The 21,406-nt window shown below is 36.6% G+C and overlaps 1 protein-coding gene and 1 pseudogene across 2 annotated transcripts in view; one reads left to right on the top strand and one right to left on the bottom strand.

Annotated features, from left to right (window-relative positions):
* The window catches only part of UBR1 (ubiquitin protein ligase E3 component n-recognin 1), a 133,940-nt gene that overhangs the window by 71,591 nt on the left and 40,943 nt on the right, over positions 1–21,406 (bottom strand). For both annotated transcript variants that reach the window (XM_002913189.4, XM_034661057.1), the window contains exons 5-15: positions 19,101–19,231; positions 16,382–16,520; positions 14,495–14,557; positions 14,125–14,248; positions 13,703–13,810; positions 12,980–13,068; positions 11,087–11,185; positions 6,505–6,662; positions 4,211–4,310; positions 3,529–3,657; positions 1,087–1,267 (exon numbers count right to left, since the gene is read on the bottom strand). In XM_002913189.4, the coding sequence (XP_002913235.1) occupies positions 1,087–1,267; positions 3,529–3,657; positions 4,211–4,310; positions 6,505–6,662; positions 11,087–11,185; positions 12,980–13,068; positions 13,703–13,810; positions 14,125–14,248; positions 14,495–14,557; positions 16,382–16,520; positions 19,101–19,231 (1,321 nt within the window). The remainder of the gene's footprint in view (positions 1–1,086; positions 1,268–3,528; positions 3,658–4,210; positions 4,311–6,504; positions 6,663–11,086; positions 11,186–12,979; positions 13,069–13,702; positions 13,811–14,124; positions 14,249–14,494; positions 14,558–16,381; positions 16,521–19,100; positions 19,232–21,406) is intronic.
* Positions 18,358–18,747, top strand: LOC100475936 (annotated as a pseudogene).

Below are 21,406 nucleotides of genomic sequence, written 5' to 3'. Positions count from 1 at the left end.
GTGTTGAATAAGTATAGAATTTCAGCAGGGGAAGATGAAAAAAATTCTGAAGATGGATGGTGGTGATGACTGCACAACAAGGTGATGTACTTAATGCCACTGAGCTATACATTTAAAAATGGTTAAAATGATAAATTTTGTGTTATATGTGTATTTTACCACAATTAAAAATATAAATGTAGGGGCACCTGGCTAGTTCAATCAGTACAGCGTATGACTTTCTTTTTTTTAAGATTTTATTTATTTTAGAGAGAAAGAAAGCAAGCATGTGAGAGCAGAGGCCGGGGGAGGGAGAGACAGAGGGGGCAGGAGAGAGAGAGGGGCAGAGAATCTCAAGCAGACTCCCCTGACCCTGAGATCATGACTTGAGCTGAAATCAAGAGTCAGACACTTAACTGACTGAGCCGGACAGGCTCCCTGAGTATGTTGACTCTTGATCTCAGGATTGTGAGCTCAAGCCCCACACTGGGAGTAGAGCTTCCTTACTTCCCAACTAACTGAATTAGAAAGCTGCTATCAATATTGTTTAAAAATAAATAAATAAATGCACTTATATAAAGTTGTTTAAAAAAAAACCTGACAGGGCCAATTTACATGGAAATGCAAATCGAAGAATGATTAAGGAAAATCTATGATTTCTTTCATTTAGCGGTGAAAAGAACAATGACACAGACAACACACCAGTGTAATCAGACAGAGAAAAGTGTTAAAAACCAGTAACAATGCATGTTAACTGTATTTCAATTAAAAAAAAAACCAAAACGAGAATTTAAATAAAAATTTGAAACAAAAACAAACCAGCAACAAGATTTTGCTGTAATTAAGTCTGAGTGGGAGATGAGTTACCAAGTTGGTCCTTACGTGTATATTATAAGGATCCATTAGTTCATCCAGATAAAAAAAGGCCCAGGTAAACAAGCATTCTTAGACAGATGTTCTTTGAAGGACAGTGACAGCTCTTAACTGCAGTATCTGATCTGAGTATGTCTGTACACACTGAGCACCAAACAAAAATAGAAATAATTCCACTACCCTGAATATCTAAAAAACAAAGCTAACAGAAACATGCAAAAAACAAACGCTCACCAGCAAGAGTCCTAGAGAGTGGCAGATGTATGCTTACAAGATCTTCGGATACTCTGTAGGACTTAGTTTCCAGAGTATGACCACACAGCTGTACTATTGTCTTGCTACTAGATATAAAACTTGTACTGCACCTCATCACAGCTTTGTGACATTCTTTATAAGCCACAAGTAAGAGCTCTTCCTAAAAGAAAAATAAAAACGCAAGTAGATTAATAAGTTATCTACTTTACCACACCATTCAATAAATATTTAGCAAATATATGCAGAAAATCATTCTGTGTATAGCAGGGATACTTGCAGAGGATCTGCAAACTAGGTGGAAATATAAGACAAACACACCAAATGCAGTGGCTGAGACTTTCTGTGTGAATGAATGTATGAATCATAGTGTCATTAACAGAACAAGGGAAATTGAGAAGGCAGAGTGCAAGATGAAGTAGAAAGAAATGATGACAAACCAATTTAATATATTCTGAATTTGAAATATAAGTGTAAGATCTAAGCAAGAATGTCTAGCACATAAACAGAAATGATATAGCTTAGGAGAGTCATCTCTGCAGTTTTAATTGAGGTGGTAGAAATTAAAGACTTGTAAGAAGAGAATACTGGGAATGTCTCATTTAGTAAGCAGAAGGAATTGAGGGGGGAAGGAATTACTGATTGAAATCTTTAATCAATAACAGAAGTATTAGAATAAGTAGGTTTGTAAAAATCAGAGGGAAAGAAAGTTTCAAAAAGATTAAGGTACTCAACAGGGATGCCTGGGTGGCTCAGTCGGTTAAGTGTTTGCCCTTGGCTCAGGTCATGATCCCAGGGTCCTGGGATCAAGCCCCATGTCAGGCTCCCTGCTCAGTGGGGAGTCTGCTTCTCCCTCTGCCTATGCCCCTACCCAGCTCGTGTTCGCTCTCAAATTAATATATAAAATCTTTAAAAAAAAAAGATTAAGGTATCAACAGAATACAATGCCACACACATTTTTAAGGAAGATGGGGACTTAGAAAAGACCCTCTGAATTTGGTTACTACAGCGATCCTTTGAAATTTTTTCAAAAAGCAGTTCCAATCAATTGGTAAGGGCAGAAGGCAGACCCTAAAGAAGTTTCAGAAGCTAGAATGACAACAGTAAATGTGGACAACTTCAGAAAGTTTGGTAAATGTCAAGACGAGCAACGCATACTTTGAACCTCATCTTGAATAATCATGCATGCCTTCCATAAGATGAGGGTTGCCAAAAAATATGTGATATGGCTAGCTACTGGACAATATTTCCTATCTTTATTGTTCTACAAAGCTATAGTGTTAGATGAAATTCTGTCCTGTCTGTATGACTGCTACTCTGAACCTGTGGCCACCTGCTCATGGTGAAGCAGAAAAAAGGAGGAAAAAAGAGAGTTCACAGAGGTAGCAGAGACAATTACGGGGCTTTAATTCCTGTTGATTTTAAAGATATGAAGTCCTGTGTGTGTGTACAGGCAAATGAATGAGAGAGTGGGAAATAGTAGAGGAGACAAATAAGGAAGCCAATTCCAGGAAGAAGTAGCTCAGGCTCAAGAAGAGCCTAGGTAGAGACCTTAGTTTTAGAAAGAAAGAGACCAATTGTGAAGACATAAAGAAACTTAATGAATAGACTATGTCATGTGAGAGGTACAGAGAAACTAGAGAAATTGAAAAAATTTGATTCAGATAATGTTAATTTTTTCAAAACAGAAATAAATGAGGCCATCCTCCCCAAAAAGGAATCTAGGGTAGGACTGACTTTCTGTTTCAAGAGGGTTATGGTCTAAAATTATTGCATAAGGAAATATATTAGTTCTGTATTTTGAAATTAATTTTCTTAATGGTTTAACTTGCATAACAGAGCTCTTGATTGAATAAATATCTAACTTCTCTATTATTGAAATATTTAAAAGTCTATGTGATTCTAGTTTTCATATTAATCTTCATGTCCAAGGAAATAAATGCATACATAAATAAATAAATGTGTTTTGTTGTATTGTTTACACCCCACTACTCCTAAATGTAAATGAAACTACCATGGAGCACATTTTTAAATGAAGTATAAAAAACTGGATTATCTGGGGCACCTGGGTGGCTCAGGTGGTTAAGCATCCAACTCTTGATTTCAGCTCAGGTCATGATCTCAGGGTCGTGAGATCCAGCCCTGCACTGGGCTCCATGCTCAGTGGGGAGTCTGTTTGAGATTCTCTCTCTCCCTCTGCCCCGCCCCCTGCTTATGCTCTTTCTCTCTCACTAAATAAATAGAATCTTTAAAAACAAAAAATAAACACTGGATTTTCCTTCTAAATTTAATAAGACAAATTCAGATACACAACTACTTAAATAATAAAATTTTACATGAAGCAAGTTGCTACATAAAACTTTACTACTGATAACCATTAGAGCACTTAAAAGGGCACTGATCCTACTAACAAATTTTACTTACATCACAAGCGCACCACTCTTGGAACATAAGTAAAATATTCTTCAATTGCATCTGTATAGCAATGGCGGCCTCCCAGTCAGGATCCACTTCTATGTGTTGCCCAACCTGTCTTCTGATTTCTTCCATTCCCTATAAGAAAAGAGTGATTACTCTATATGTATATAGCGGGCCCTCTTTCTTTGCTCCTATACTGTCAAAATATAAAATTGTTAGGATTCATATTCATATATGCGTAACTTTTATAACGTGGCTATTATACCTGGTCAGAATGCATGGGTTCAAATCACAGCTGTCACTTTCTAGCTGCATGTGACCCTGGTCAAATTATTTCTAGACTTCAATTTCCTTATGTGGAAAATGAAAATAATAATAGTAACTACCTCATAAGATTGCTATGATGCTCAGAAGAGATAATGCATGTAAAGTGGTTACTACCATATCACACAGTAAGCATTCAATAAACATTGAACAGTAATAATAGCAGTAGTTAACTAAAGTATACAGAACTATACCTATTAAAGATCTATTAAAGCAGGATTAGTGACACAGTGTTTAAATCTTATTTCTACTTTACTAGATAGAGCCTTCCTCAAATAACCACCACAATTTGCTTAAAACAAAGACCGGGGCTAAATTTTTAGAAATAAATTTATTTTACTGATGTATAGAAGAACTATCATACCTGCATACAGGTAAGAATCTTCAAAAAAGACCGAAAACCTTCAAGGAACTGCATTCTTAATCTTTCCGTCCATGTTGTGGGCTTGCTGATTAAGATATACCTATCATTTTAAAAGACAAAGAAATATTTCACTTTCCCATTCCGAGATAATTTTAAAGTTCTCAGAGCTATAGACAATGTTGATTCATCACAATTATGGATTCTAATTTCTTCTGTGTTTTTTTTTTTTTAAAAGATTGTATTTATTTATTTGACAGAGACACAGCGAGAGAGGGAACACAAGCAGGGGGAGTAGGAGAGGGGAGAAGCAGGCTTCTTTCTGAGCAGGGAGCCCTATGCGGGGCTTGATCCCAGGAGCCCAGGATCATGATCTGAGCTGAAGGCAGACACTTAAAGACATTTAAAGCCGCCCAGGTGCCCCTGGATTCTCATCTCTTAAAATAATTAGAAGCTCTGGGCAGAGCTAGGATTATACCAGCAAAATGTGAAGGCTCTATGAGAGGCGGTTGTCAAAGTTAAGCCTGTCAAAGTTAAGACTTCCCCACTCAGAAGTTGTTCTGCTTAAGTGAACCTTGGAAGCAACCTAGCCTATCATAGCTGGACAACCACAGTACAGATTTTCTAGGTGCTCAAAATATGTGAATTTCCCCTTCTCCTTGTCATTAGAGATTTCTCTATTTAGGTAAGGATGTAGGACAGAAGTTGTAATAACCATCAGAAGACTGGGAAATTTTCAAAGTTAACATCCAAAGAGGCAACCCTAAAGTTTTAACATGTAGTAAAGTATCTAGGGATGTACTGACTCTAAATTATCCACTGTAGAGAATAACTATAGTCAGAAATGCATAAAACAAAATAAAATGTGATAAAACAATGAGGTGATTATGTACCACTTCCCTGGATAAAAAATAACTCGGCTATAAGAATATTTCACAATAATAAGGGCCATAATAAAGAAATTTTTCCTGTACAGTAGACCAAAGAATAATGAATATACTGATTTAACACTGATAAGTTTAAGTACAGCCATTTGGCATTTTTGTGCATTTTTGCCTGTTTGTTTTGTATACATGTAATACATGTATATTTTGTGAAGCACACCGGCTAAATGGTGATTCACTACTGAATTCATCTACCATCTCTGTATTGAAGTTGTGATAATGTGATAATTTGTTGAACTTTAGAGAAAGATGTATAATCATATTTAAAAACTGAGGAATTTGAAAAGTTCTGGGAACTTTTTCCTTAGTGATATCAAGGATCCAATGAATAATTACAGATATCTGTCAAATATATTTTTTTTAAAGATTTATTTATTTGAGAGAGCTCTAGAGAAAGTGAGAGAAAGGAGGTCAGAATGTGGGGAGGGGCAGAGGTAGAGGGAGAGAAGCAGGTTCCCCTCTGAGCTTGGAGCACAATGCAGGGCTCCATCTCACAAACTTGAGATCACAACCTGAGCCAAAATCAGGAGCCGGTCACTTAACTGACTAAGCACCCAGGTGCCCCCGTCCGATGTATTTTTAAGCAAAGCAAACTATTTCAGGGTTGGTTTGGAAGCCTGTTTCCACCTCTCTATGCCCTAAGTGGTCACTAAATGCAGACAAAATTAGAATGATTTTTTCCCCCAAGGGCTAGAAATAATTAATCCTATACACCTTGGAACTCTTTACTTTAAAGTAAACTAAGTGAAATGTATTTTGTTTAATATATTCTTAAAAGAATTTTTTGAAGCTTATGATTTATTGAATGCTCGATATATCACAACCCTTATAATATTCACCAATTCTAAAATAAGTGGAAACTTATTTCCTTTTAAGTCCAACAATCCCAAAAGTGATCTATCATGTGATTCCAACTTTAGATTAAAAGGAAATTCTACCCTCTTCAGCAAAAAAACTTAAGAAATGTATGTATGAAAAAGGGAGTTAAAAAGAAACTCAGAACAAGATTATCTGAAACTATGTACAAATAGATATGTAAAATGGACAGAACCAAAGTGCATGAGTGAGAGTGGAAGGCATGGCAGTTATGATGGGAGATTCATTTAGTGACCCAAGAGACCCAAAGTTCCTGTAACAGGCCCCTCTCCAATGCCTTCTTTGTTAACCTGGTTGTGACTCTATAAGAAGCCTTCCCTTAAAACATTTATTGACATAAGACAGTAACAGTTCTTTGCACTTGCCATCATTGTAAGGAGAATTTTAGTTAAAGGATTGGAAGTTTATTTATAAAATAGAATACATAAGCACACTGTGATTAATAGGTACCCTTACCTTTTGACTTGAACAACTTACTTTAGATCACATATTACTGCATATACTCTCCCCAATTTGTCCTGGCTATAACCCTGGAAGTTGAATTTATTGTTCCTGTCCAAGTATTCAGGCAAAACTTCTAGAAGGGTTTCAGTAATGACAGAGATAACATTTTGCTTTTCAATAAGATGTCGAGCCTGCAGAATATTTCAAGAATATTCTTTATTATTAACTCATGATAGTATGGACTTAACTTATTCATTCATTTGGTTGGTCAGTGAGTCATTTTATTTATTTATTTTTCAGTGAGTCATTTTAAATAAATGCATCAAACAAATGCATCAAACACAGTCAGTCTCACAGAACAGCAAATTCTAAGAAGTTATTTTCTAAAAGTAAAAATGCCCTACTCCTCAGTAACACCTGTCTGGATACTCCAAGCCCATCACACAGGTTATCTACATAAATGTTTACCATCGGTAATTACACAATGAGCAAAGTAGAACATAGATACACTTCATGACTTCTTTCATATTACTATCTATTACTATCTCCCCATCACTCCTAATCCACTGTCTCTTTTCCATCCTTTTCTCTGGCCTTTGAAATGGGAAAGTAAGAACAGTTAACCAAATTATCCAGAAGAAACATGAAAAGTAGTAGTACCCAAAAAAAAAAAAAAAAAAAAAAGTACCCAAAAAAAAAAAAAAAAAAAAAAGCAGGCAGAATTCTCCACTCTCCTCCCAGGCCTATATAGCACCATATCAGCACTTATTTTATGCAAATGATTAATAGTACTCTCTCCTCCTGATTTGGGTTTTTTTGCTTTTGTTTTATTACATTCAGCTAGCCACTGTGTGGTACATCATTAGATTTTGATGTAGTGTTCAATGATTCATTAGTTGAGTATAACACCCAGTGCTCATCCCAACATATGTCCTCCTTAATACCCATCACCCTGTTACTCCATGCCCCCCACCCCCCCTCCCCTCTGAATCCCTCAGTTTGTTTCCTGGGGTTCATAGTCTCTCATGGTTCATCTCCCTTTCTGATTTCTCCCTCTTCAGATTTCCCTCCCTTCCCCTATAGTCTTCCATGCTATTGCTTATGTTCCACATGTAAGTGAAACCATACGATAATTGTATTTATCTGACTGACTTACTTCACTTAGCATAATTCCCTTCAGTTCCATCCATGTCGGTGCATATGGTGGGTATTCATCCTTTCTGATGGCTGAATAATATTCCACTGTATGTATGTACCACATATTCTTTATCCATTCATCTGTTGAAGGGCATCTCAGTTCCTTCCGCAGTTTGGCTGTTGTGGACATTGCTGCTATGAACATTGGGGTGCGTGTGCCCCTTCTTCTCACATCTGTATCTTTGGGATAAATACCTAGTGGTGCAACTGCTGGGTATATACCCAAAAATAGGGTAGCTCTATTTTTAACATCTTGAGGAATCTTCATACTGTTTTCCAGAGTGGCTGTACCAGCTTGCATTCCCACCAATAGTGTAAGATTGGTGGGAATCTTCTCCACATCCTTGCAAACATTTGTTGTTTCCTGTTTTGTTAATTTTTGCCATTCTAACTGGTGTAAGGTAGTATCTCATTATGGTTTTGATTTGTATTTCCCTGATGGCTAGTGATGTTGAGCATTTTTTTATGTGTCTGTTAGGCATTTGTATGTCTTCTTTGGAGAAGTGTCTGTTCATGCCTTCTGCCCATTTTTTGACTGGGTTGTTTTTTGAGTGTTGAGTTTGAGAAGTTCTTTATAGATCTTGGATATTTGCACTTTATCTGTAATGTCTTTTGCAAATATCTTCTCCCATTCCATGGGCGGCCTCTTAGTTTCGCTGTTTCCTTGGCTGTGCAGAAGCTTTTTATCTTGATGAAGTCCCAAAAGTTCATTTTTACTTTTGTTTCCCTCGCCTTTGGAGACATGTCTTGAAAGAAGTTGCTGTGGCCAATGTCGAAGAGGTTACTGCCTATGTTCTCCTCTAGGATTTTAATGGATTTCTGTCTCACATTGAGGTCTTTCATTCATTTGAGTTTATCTTTGTGTATGGTGTAAAGGAATGGTCCGGTTTCATTCCTCTATATGCAGCTGTCCTATTTCCCCAGCACCACTTATTAAAGAGACTGTCTTTTTCCCATTGGATATTTTTTCCTGATTTGTCAAAGATTAGTTGACCACAGAGTTGAGGGTCCATTTCTAGAGTCTCTATTCTGTTCCATTGGTCTATGTGTCCGTTTTTGTGCCAATACCATGCTGTCTTGGTGATCACAGCTTTGTAATATAGCTTGAAGTCAGGCAATGTGATGCCCCCAACTTTATTTTTCTTTTTCAACATTCTCTTGGTGATTCAGGGTCTTTTCTGGTTCCATACAAATTTTAGGATTGTTTGTTCTAGCTCCTTGAAAGATGTCAATGGTATTTTAATAGAGATGGTTTTCAAAGTGTAAATTGCTTTGGGCAGGATAGGCATTTTAACAATGTTTATTCTTCCAATCCATGAACATGGAATGTTTTTCCATCTTTTTGTGTCTTCCTCAATTTCTTTTGTAAGTGTTCTGTAGTTTCTGGAGTATAGATCCTTTAAACTCTTTGGTTAGGTTTATTCCTAGGTATCCTATGGTTTTTGTTGCTATTGTAAATGGAATCGATTCCTTAATTTCTCTTTCTACTGTTACATTGTCAGTGTATAGAAAAGCAACTGATTTCTGTGCATTGATTTTGTATCCTGCCAAATTGCTGAATTGCTGTATGAGGTCTAGTAATTTGGGGGTGAAGTCTTTTGGGTTTTCCCCATAAAGTAACATGTCATCTGCAAAGAGAGAGTTTGACAACTTCTTTGCCAGTTTGGATGCCTTTTATTTCTTTTTGTTGTCTGATTGCTTAGGCTACGTCTTCTAGCACTATGTTGAACAATAGTGATGACAGTGGGCATCCCTGTCATGTTTCTGACCTTAATAGAAAAGCTTTCAGCTTTTCCTCATTGATAATGATATTCACTGTGTGCTTTTCAGAGATGGTTTTTAAGATATTGAGGAATGTTCCCTCTATCCCTATACTCTGAAGTTTTAATCAGGAACGGAGGTTATATTTTGTCAAATACTTTTTCTGTATCAATTGAGAAGATCATATGGCTCTTGTCTTTTATTAATATGCTCTATCATGTTGATTGATTTGGGAATGTTGAACCATGCGAGCATCCCAAGAATAAATCCCACTTGGTCATGGTGAGTAATCTTTTTAATGTTGTTGGATCCTACTGGCTAGGATCTTGTTGAGTATTTTGGCATCCATATTCATCAGGGATATTGGTCTGTAATTCTCCCTTTTGAAGGGGTCTTTGCCTGGTTTTGGGATCCGGGTAATGCTGGCCTCATAGAAGGAGTTTGGAAGTTTTCCTTCTGTTTCTATTTTTCGAAACAGCTTCAGTAGAATGGGTATGATTTCTTCTTTAAATGTTTTGCAGAATTCCCCTGGGAAGCCATCTGGCCCTGGACTTTTGTTTTTGGGAGGTTTTTGATTACTGCTTCAATTTAGTTACTGGTTGTTGGTCTATTCAGATTGTCTATTTCTTCCTGTTTCAGTCTTGGTAGTTTGTAAGTTTCCAGGAAGGCATCCACTTCTTCCAGGTTGCTTAATTTGTTGGCATATAGTTGCTGGTAATAATTTCTAATAATTGTTTCTATTTCCTTGGTGTTAGTTGTGCTCTCTCCCCTTTCATTCATGATTTTATTAATTTGGGTCCTTTCTCTTTTCCTTTGGGTAAGTCTGGCCAGTGGTTTATCGATCTTATTAATTCTTTCAAAGAACCAGCCTATAGTTTCGTTGATCTGTTCTGTTTTTCTGGTTTCTAGTTCATTGATCTCTGCTCTAATCTTTATTATTTCTCTTCTCCTGCTTGGTTTAGGTTTTATTTGCTGTTCTTTCTCTAGCTCCTTTAGGTGTAAGGTTAGCTTGTGCATTTGGGATTTTCTAATTTTCTGAGAGAGGCTTGGCTGGCTATGTATTTCCCTATTAGGACCGCCTTTGCAGTATCCCATAGGTTTTGGACTGACGTGTTCTTATTCTCATTAGTTTCCATGAATTGTTTTAAGTTCTTTAATTTCCTGGTTGACCCAATCATTCTTTAGCAGGATGCTCTTTAACTTCCAAGTGTTTCAATTCCTTCCAAATTTTTTCTTGTGATTGAGTTCCAGTTTCAAGGCTTTGTGGTCTGATAACATGCAACCTACTGCTTTGTTTTATCTTAATCTATACCCCTGCACCCAAACAAAAACTGAAGAATAGTTTGGGTATTGAAAAGACACAGATCTCAAGTTAGTCTAGAATCTGAGAAACCAGTACTGGACTTCACCTGCAGGGATCAGGCCTATTGGACAACAGTCATGCCATCACTCCCACTCCAAAGCTATCTTGTCCTTGGGTCCCACTAAAATATACTTCACATGCAGATACCACTGAAGTATTATCCAATTTTTCAAATGAAATTAGCCCAATATAGTACTCTGACATTGTTTTAATTTGATTTAATACTAGGCAAAGTTCTTAAAAAATAAAACAGGTTTTACTCGGAAAGGTTGCAAAGAAATGATCAATACATACCAGAGTAGGAACAGTAAACATCTGAACTGAGAGTGCAGTTACTGAGATACTTCTGTCATGATCATCACTGATATATTCTTTCTGCAGCTGTTTATAATACTGAAAGATATAATAGTAAGTGGAGAATCAATTATAAATTACTGAAAACTTAAAATCCCCATTTTAATACCTGCTGCAGATTTGTGTTTATGCATATGATTAAAAGTATTAAAATTCCTATTTTTTTAAATACATATTTTTTAAGTAATCTCTACACCCAATGTGGGGATTGAATTTACAACCACCCCGAGATCAAGAGTTGCCAGCTCTACTGCCTAAGCCAGCCAGGTGCCTCTATAATTCCTATTTCTAAAGGGAAGACAATATGGTAAACAAAAATGTATTAGAGAATAACAACTGAAAGACCAAATATGAACTCAGCTACCCGATCTAGCAGAGTTGTAAGTGAAAACCATAAAAAGACAAAAAACAAAACACACACAAACACATACGTAAGAATCATAGAGAGCTGTAGTGGTGCTGCATATCCTTTCTCTAAACAGAATCTGGGACAATCTTTAGCAGATTCTATTGCAGTGGTAGAGGGCAGAGGGAATATTCGAAGTATTTAAAAACTGATGGGACCCAGAAAACCAACCAGATTCAGTCCAACCTTAAACAGAATCGCTGTTGGTTGTAAATAACTTCTTAACTATACTGATGCATACCAGCTGAAAATCAACCCTGATATAGTGGGAAACAAAAATAATACATTCTGTCATGTATCAATCATAGTGCTAGGTCCTTGACCTATATATTTAATTTTATCCACTGGAATTCCTACAAAGAAGTAACCATGATATTAAAAAATCTCATTTAAGTAGAGAAAACTGCTTTTGTAGAAGAAAAAAAAAATCATTTCAGATCACAGATCTGGTCCAATATTCTAAGAGTTTTAGAAAAATAGAGTTAATAGCTTGAGTTGTTACCATCTTTCAAGAACCTAAATGTGTTAGTTGCTTTTAACACTCTACTTGCAAAATCCAGAGAGTGCAGGTATCTTGTCCCACAGTATCATTTGCCTTCAACAGTCATTATTGCATTCTCTGCTTCCAACTCCATCCTGGATCCTACCTCTGACCTGTTTTAATTTTTACAGAACTACCTATAATTCAAAATCAGAAGAAACAAGTATTTATTGGCTTTCTCTTTTAATGTTTTATTTTTATATATATATTTATATTTATATATATATATATTATATATATATATTTTTAAAGTAGGCTCCCCACCCAACATGGGGCTTAAGCTCACAAACCTGAGATCAAGAGTCACATGCTCCACTGACTGAGCCAGCCAGGCAACCCCTGGATATCTTTGTATAAGGAAAAGTAAAAGATTCAAAAAGTACCTGTTATGTATTACCTTGCAATCTAATTTGAGAGCTAGACCCCTCCCCTGATAAAATACATATATAAAACAAGGCAAGGGATAGTCAATAGACCAATAGAACAATATTAAAAAACTATAAGTTATATCTTTATGTTTTGGACTCCACTAAGTATAACTCTTGCTTGTCTAATTCCTGCCTCCCTTCAGCATGCACAACTGTTCCTTTCCCATGCTATGCCTTTCAACTAGTCACTTCTACTCATTATAATTTCACTTGTTATAAAACAGACAAATGATTAGGAAGAATGAATGCATGTGTGAATGTGATAATTTCCTATTGCTCTCTCCAGTGCTCTGACACTATTGCTTCCACACTTTCGAATGTGAAAATGAATGGACTTTTGACAAAGAAATAAATCACAAAATTAAATTCTTGATTCATAATTATCTGCTTTGTTTCTACAACTTCATTTCCAAAATAATTTTTTCTATTATTGACATCTATTTATAAAGAGCAATTACCTTCACAAATTCCATAGCAAAGAATTTTTTGTATTCCATCTCCATAAAAAAACTGCTGAAGATCAATTCGTGAAGGATCTTACGGGCGCCTACAGATCATTTTTGGGGGAAGTGGAAAAATGGAAGAGTATCACAAAGGCAAAAAAAAAAAAATTCCAGCTATTAGAAATGGCAGAATATTATAAAAATATTTCACATACTAACAGACCTCAAGGACTCAAACATAAGTAGCATTTATCACATTAATAATTAATAGCTAGAATTTAAAATACATACATATATGCCTTCTCCCTTTCTTTCTGCCCCTCCACTTTGTCTTACTTCACTCTACCTTGGCAAGCTTTCTCCATTCCTTTTCATTCTATTTCACTCAAAATTACTCTTACTCTGTGTCTTCCCTTTTCCATTCGCTTTAGCCTTTTTCTCATCTTTCACTGTTCTGCATTTGGATTTTAAAAATTAAAATTAACATAGCTTTAATAATGGCACTACTACATGAATATATACACATACTCTTTTTTACTAGCCCTAACTAAATGAAAAGACACAATTAAAAGACAGTATCTCTATGTTTTACCACAGAAGAATACATATTGATAGATTAACTTTTTTAAAAGTATAATATCTTATCAATCGAGATCACTGATTTAATAAACAAAAAGATTATAGCTCCACTTTAAGGTGATACTTCATGGCAAGCAGCATAAGCAAGGATTTACCTACCTTTATAAAGCTTTGCATCCCAAAGCATTAACCTGCTTATGAGACAGGGATTCTCAGAGCCAGGTTCTTCTCTAAGGCATGCTTGACAAAAGATCTGTCTAAAGTCACCTACAAACAAAAGAAGTCAGATAACTTTTATTCTCATAATATTCCTCCTAAAAGTATGTCTCCTACAGTAACATGTGAAAAAATTAAGATTAATCTTCCCAGTTTGATATCAATAATAATTCTGTCAACATCAAAGAATCAAAAGCAGTAAATTATCATCGATGGTGTTTGAGATGCCATTCTGAAAATTAATCAAAATTTATACACCAAAAATGAAAAAAACTTTTGTTTTATACTCATGACATTTTCAAATTCATGGCTATTTCAAAAACCAGTATTTACTGAGAAATAAGAAAAATAGGCAGTATGCTTACTTGAATAGCTCATAATTTTGTTCATCCAGGAGCCAAGACGCAAAGCAAATTTCTGATGAGCCATAACCTCAGAGTGTAATACTTCTACATGAAGTGGATGTTGAGAGACATTTTCTGAATGACTCTACAAATGAAAGGAATAGTAAAAACAAAACAAAACACTAGTTTTAAAATTTGTCTTAACTAAGTGATCTATTCTTCAAAAAAAAATCTTATAAAACACTTCAAGTTTCAAATCTCTGGGTCTAAATGGCCCTATCCTACCTTTACTTAGGATGCCAAACCACTCAACAGTGTAATTGTTCTACTTCGGCTCTTGTAATGTGAACTCCTCTTACAATTCTCTTTTATCCCTAATTCAGAAAATTACCTTTATATCTTCCTTTGCCTCCTGGCAAGCAGCAAAAGCACCTGCTTTGACAGCCCGACGACCCTAATTATAAACAAACATGAGAATTAAGTAGTAGAATGACAACCCCAATCAATAAGTAATATGTAGCCCAAAGGCCTAATGAGCTCTTAATTATTAATCATTTGTCCACTGCCTAAAAGTCATAAGATGGGCAATACCTGGAAGATAAGCATAAACATTTAACACCTTTATGAAGCTTCAGAACTTTTGATACTGCTAATAGAGAGTATACTTTAGGATGCTGGATTTCCTGCTTGGCAAGAATGTCAGTTCTTCACTTGTGATAGTGTATTCTATTTCTATCCAGTAACAATAATCTAGGATTTACTAAACTCCTGCTATTATGTTTTAAATACTTTTCATGCAGGTGCCTGGGTGTCTCAGTCAGTTAAGCATCTGCCTTTGGCTCAGGTCGTGATCCCAGGGTCCTGGGATCAAGCCCCGCATCAGGCTCTCTGCTTGGTGGGGGAGCTTACTTCTCCCTCTCCCACTCCCCCTGCTTGTGTTCTCTCACTCTCTGTCAAATAAATAAATAAAATCTTTAATAAATAAATAAATAAATACTTTCCATGAATGAATTTACAAGTTCCTCAACATGTGTTCCACAACATACTTGGCATCCACTACTGGATGACAGGTGTGACCAGGATATTGATTCCTCAAGCCCTAGAACCACTACACTAATTACTAATGTCATGCTGCTTCTTCCACTATATTACACTCCTCTCAAGACAAGGATTAAGTTAATATTCCCTCTATATACCTGAGGAACACATTTTACTTAGGATAGATATATATTTTTTTAATTTTATTTATTTATTCGACAGAGATAGAGACAGCCAGCGAGAGAGGGAACACAAGCAGGGGGAGTGGGAGAGAAAGAAGCAGGCTCACAGCGGAAGAGCCTGACGTGGGGTTCGATCCCATAATGGCGGGATCACGCCCTGAGCCGAAGGCAGACGCTTAACCGCTGTGCCACCCAGGCGCCCAAGGATAGATATTTTTTAAAAAGTTGAACCACAGTATTAGTATTATGCTAAAAATAGTTGTAATAAATAATGTTAAAAATATCAAAATCAATGCATTTGTTCATACACTCAATTATCATAGAATGCTATTTTTTGTGTGTGTGTGTCTTTCATTATTAGAATGCTATTTTTTTTTTAAGGATTTTATTTATTTGACAGAGAGAGCACAAGCAGGGGAAGGGGCAGGCAGAGGGACAGGGAGAAGCAGGCTCCCTGCAGAGCAGGGAGCCCAATGCGGGGCTCTATCCCTACACCCTGGGATCATGACCTGAACTGAAGGCAGATACCCAACCGACTGAGCCACCCAGGCACCCCAGAATGCTATTTTTTTTAAAGATTTTATTTATTTATTTAACAGAGAGAGACAGTGAGAGAGGGAACACAAGCAAGGGGAGTATGAGAGGAGAAGCAGGCTTCCAAGCAGGGAGCCCAATGAGGGGCTGGATCCCAGGATCCTGGGATCATGACCTGAGCCGAAGGCAGACGCTTAAAGGTTGAGCCACCCAGGCACCCCTAGAATGCTATTTTAATAAATATGTATAGAAACAGACTAAAGCTAACATTCTTAACTACTTTTTGCCAAATATATTCAGTAACTTTCTAATTATTTAGATTAAAAGAATGCTAATAGTTTATCTACAATTACGATATACAGAAAAATCAAGTTTTAACCAATTTACCTACGGTATAAGGAATAAAAGAAAAGTCTGATTGTTCCTAAAACAATACTAAAGAGCACTTGGCAAGGGCTCAGTCAACACCTGACTCCCAGGAAGCTGATGTGAGGGAGCACAAGAATTAAATGAAGCTCACGAACCTCTTTGTCTATGGCAGTGGTGTGCAACTGTGCCTCTGCGAGCTCACAATCAAGAGCTCTTTGTAGACTGTATATGACATGGTCATATGAGTGGTGTTCATCATTGAAAAGGACACAATAGTATCTTTCATTTTTCTCCCTGTTAAAAATATAGATATATATTCAGATACTGAAACAAAAAAGGAAAACGTGAAAAATAGACTAAGATAATATATAACATCTGTACCAAACCACCACCATGTAGTTTCTTACATATGAGAAAGTACCACAGCAATACTGATAAAGGAAGTTATTTTAAGTGTTACAATGCCATGAAATTTTAAAAACCCTGATAAAAGTATTACCGTTTCATTTTTTTATTACCTCCAGGTGTAAATTATTACTTTCAGTTTAGTGGCAATATGTTTTTAATGCTACTCTTAACCCTTGCTAATCTCCTCCTGCGGCAAAAGGAGACAGCTCTGGACTCAGGACTTTCAAGCAGGCAAAGGTAAATGGTAAGATTTTATTAACGCTTAGTTTTTATTGAGTTTATTTTTGCTTTTACTTTCTACTTACTTGAAGTGTTACTGACTTTATAGAACATTTAAGTTTAACAAAAAAAAGGTATACAGATTGAAAGTGCTCGCACTACCACGTGACTGAAGGACCTTAGGCTGCTTAAGCTTTTAATCTTGATGAGATGACAGTGCCTCTTCCACCTTTAAAAAGAGTATAATATCTACAGTCAAGAGTGGTGTGAGGAGCTCATAAAAAATGTGAAAACCGTTCTCACGGGCATGTCAGATATTATTATCAGTTTTAAACAGTTTATAATATGCTTTTATAATATACTCAATCCATCTCATAACTCTAAGAGGCAGATTTTCTCAGGCCTCTTAGAGCTCAGGAAACAGGGGTGCCTGGCTGGCTCAGCTGGTAGAGAGCATCTGGCTCTTGATCTTGGGGTCAAGAGTTCAAGCCCCACGTTGAGTGTAGAACTTACTTTAAAAACAAAAACAAAAACCTTCTTCATGGTCACAATGCCAGTTAGAAGGCCTCAAACTCAGATCTATGAATGTGAAATCTGGTGCTGCTGTATACACCCTCAAACTCAAGCAACTCTCCCTTTTCAGGCAGGCAGATTGCTAGTATCATGTTTACCAACACAAAGTTTTTTTTCCTCCTCCTTTTTTTTTTTTTTTAAGATTTATTTATTTATTTCTTTGAGAGAGAGAGAGCACAGAGGGACAGTAAGAGGGAGAAGCAGACTCCCCACTGAGTGGAGAGCCCGGTGTGGCACTCGATCCCAGGACTCTGGGATCATGACCTGAACTGAAGACAGACACTTAAGTGACTGAGCCACCCAGGCATCCCAACACCACAGTTTCTTAAAGAGTTTAACTGACATGATCACATATCTGAAATTAAACCCTTTGTGGATGCAATCTCTGATAACCTTTATTTCCCCAAGCAGTTTATGGCCCACCAAGAGCCTAAAGAATATATTTAATGTCTTTATAAATTAAAATTCTTAATTCTCTCTCCTCCTAAAACAAAAAAACCTGTAAACTCAAAGAACAATGGTATTTAAATGTAATGCAATTTTGTGAAATCCCTAATATTACACGGAAAAATTCCCACAAGGCTCAAACTGTATCTTCATATCAGATCTGGAATTCTCTTGTACGTTTATATGTTAAGAGCATATACTGCCACTCTAAGATTTATGGCTGTTAGAAATTGCTGGGTTTTAGCTTTAAAATGTTAAATCCCTCCAACTAGTAAGGAAATAATCCTGGGTATCAAAGCACTTGGTAAAGGGCTATCTCCTTATTCCCATTACAAACATCTTGAGGAATCTGGAAGTTGGTCCAGGACAGGATCAAACTGGGCAATTTACTTCTCTTCTGGGATAAGTAGCTTCTAGGTCCTTATAAATCATTTAGAACAAGACCCCCAGCCCAAATAATGAAAGAAAGGCCTTCGTCCCCGCCATGGCTGAGCTAATCCAGAAGAAGCTACAGGAAAAAGGGGAGAAACAGCAGCAGCTACAGAAGGTCTTGAGTAAATCCATGTCAAGGCAGCAGAAGCTTGAGGTGTGACTAACAGAAAGTAATATTGTGAAGGAGGAGTTGGCCCTTTTAGATGGGTCCAACATGGTCTTTAAACTTCTGGGTCCTGTGCTGATCAAACAGGAGCTGGGAGAGGCTCAGGCCACAGTGGAGAAGAGGTTGGACTATATCACAGCTGAAATTAAGTGATATGAATCCCAGCTCTGGGACCTCGAAGGGCAGTCAGAGCAACAGAGGGAGACCCTGGCTCAGCTACAGCAGGAGTTCCAGTAGGCGCAGGCAGCCAAGGCAGGGGCTTCTGGGAAGGCCTGACCCCATGGTGGGGGGGTAGGGGAATGAGGCAGCTCTAGGGTCTATACTGTAGTTAATAAAATGTGAAAACACCTGGTGGTTTTCTGACCAAACAAACAAAACCCCCAAGATGCTCTTTCTTAAAAGTCAGAAGCTCCTGTTTAGGGTGTTCTTTTGGCTTACCTTCTGTTTAGTGCCTATGCAGAGCATCTCATCTAAATGGACATTTTGAAAGTATTCCCAAAAGATAATTCTCTACAAAATTTTCATAATGCTGATAAATTAAGCAGTACAAAATAAACATTTTTCCAACACTAATTCTGCAACATAAATAATCTTTGCCAAAACATCTCCCTTTTGAAAACTGTACACACCTTATCTGGAGTTCAGGAAGCAGTTCTTTTTCCTCTTCCCATATAGTCATTTCTACAATGTATTTTATCACTGAAGGGAATATTTTCCGGGCTTGGGCAATTACCTCTTCATTCAATGGACAACGTAAATTCTGTAAGAAAGTATAGAAAAAATATAACTACCAACATCATATATAAATAAATGGATGAAAAAATTATTAATTTTTAATTATTTTAATGACTTCATTACACCATCTTTCAGGAACAAATTCAAGTTGAGCTCAAGAGGGTTACTATTCACATCAGTTTAGCTTAATTCCTTGTGGCCAAGTTGGTGCTACAGAAAGAAAGGAAAGGAGACAGAAACACAGAGTCCCCTTTTTAGTGATGCTCTCCCTTATGAATGTTCTCTGCCTTCCTGAGTAGCCTAATTATGGTAATATCAGAGAACATCTGGTTAACCCTTAGAGCTTACAAAAAACTTTTCTCACTATTTCAACTGATCCTCAGTTGAGGGTCGGGAGAGAATTTATGACATTAAAAAAAAAAGATTTTATTTATTTATTTATTTATTTATTTATTTGAGAGAGAGCGAGAGAGAGAAAACGGGCAGGGGGGAGGTGCAGAGGAAGAAGGAGAAGCAGACGCCCCACTGAGCAGGGAGCCCAATGTGGGGCTCGATCCCAGAACCCTGGGATCGGCAACCCGACCCGAAGGCAGATGCTTAACCGACTGAGTCACCCAGGTGCCCGAGAAGTAGTGAAATTTAAAGCATAAGGAGCCCATCCAAAGTAAAAGAGCCTATAAATAGCAGAAATGACTAAAACCTGAGTCTTTGGCTCTCACAAAAAACAATGTTCTCTTTATTACAGACCACTGGCTCCTTAACTAAAGGCTTGTTGAAACCAATCAGCTAAAAATTGCATTCAAATGCTCTTTTGATTTTGATACAAATCAAAACCACAATGAGATACTTCTTCACACGGGCTACAGTTACTATAATAAAAAAGATAATAACAAGTGCTGGTCAGGATGTAGAGAAATTTGAAACTTTATACGCCGCTGGTGGAAATGTAAAATGGTGCAGCCAATTTGGAAAATAATCTGACAGATGCTCAAAATATTTAACGTACTTATATGACCCAGCCATTCCACTCCTACATATCTATCCAAAATAAATTAAAACATGTCTGAAACAAAAACATAAACACAAATATTCATAGCAGCATTATTTATAATAGCCGAAAAGTGGAAACAACCCCAATGTCTATCAACTGATGAATGGATAAATAAAATGTGAATATTTACACAACAGAATATTACTTGGCCACAAAAACAGAATATTACTTACACCAAAAAGTACATGGTACAATATGGATGAACCTTGAAAACATTACGCTGGTGAAAAAAAGCCAATCATAAAAGACCACATACTATATGATACCATTTATATAAAACGTACACAACAGACCACAGGTATAGGGACAGAAACTAAAATAGTGATTGCCTAAGGCTGGGGAGTTTGCAATAAATGGAGAGTGACTGCTGACGGATACAGGGTTTCTTTGGGGGTGATGAAAACATTCTATAATTGAGGTGATGGATGAACAACTCGGCGAATATGCCAAAAAGTGCTGAATTGTACACTTGAAGTGGGAGAATTTTTTAATATGGTATGCAAGTTACGTCTCAATAAGCTGTTTAAACCAAAGAGTAAATAGGAAAAAAAACACAGGAGCTCTTTAAGACAAAAAAAATCCAGTAGTAATTCAATATAAGATTTTAATATTAAATTTTAACCTACCTCTGCAGACTATTCTAATGAACTGTATTTCATTCTGTGTTCACCAAACTCTTAACCTACACATTTTTACTCTTTTGCACCTATTCTTTCTCCCTCCCCAATGATTTATGATTTCAATTTTTTTTTTCAATTTTTACCTTCTCTTCAATATATCACCTTCTCTTCTGGAGATTTTGTTCAGAAGCATTTACTAGAAAGAAATACACAGAGTGCCAAAGTACTAAGACCGATACTGGTCCACTACATTCCTATATATAGGAGCTCAATATATCCTTTCGAATTCCTCAAAAAAGTAGTGTGAAGTAGTAAGTGAAGAGTTATTAGAATCAACTCATTACTTCCATACCATATCAATCAGAGGTAAGTCCTTTAGAAGGGGTCTGGTAAGTATATAAGAAACTTTCAAGCAAGGCATCTACAGCTTAGAAAATAAGAAGATCAATGAGAGGAAACAAAAGAGCTATAATCTAAATAGGATAAAAAAATTTAATAATTAACCCAGAAATGTACTGCAGGACTAGAG

This window comes from Ailuropoda melanoleuca, chromosome 5 (genome assembly GCF_002007445.2).
Source record: "Ailuropoda melanoleuca isolate Jingjing chromosome 5, ASM200744v2, whole genome shotgun sequence".
In the NCBI taxonomy this organism is placed as follows: domain Eukaryota; kingdom Metazoa; phylum Chordata; class Mammalia; order Carnivora; family Ursidae; genus Ailuropoda; species Ailuropoda melanoleuca.
The sequence above is the reverse complement of the archived record's forward strand: the minus strand, read 5'-3'. Positions and strand labels throughout refer to the sequence as shown.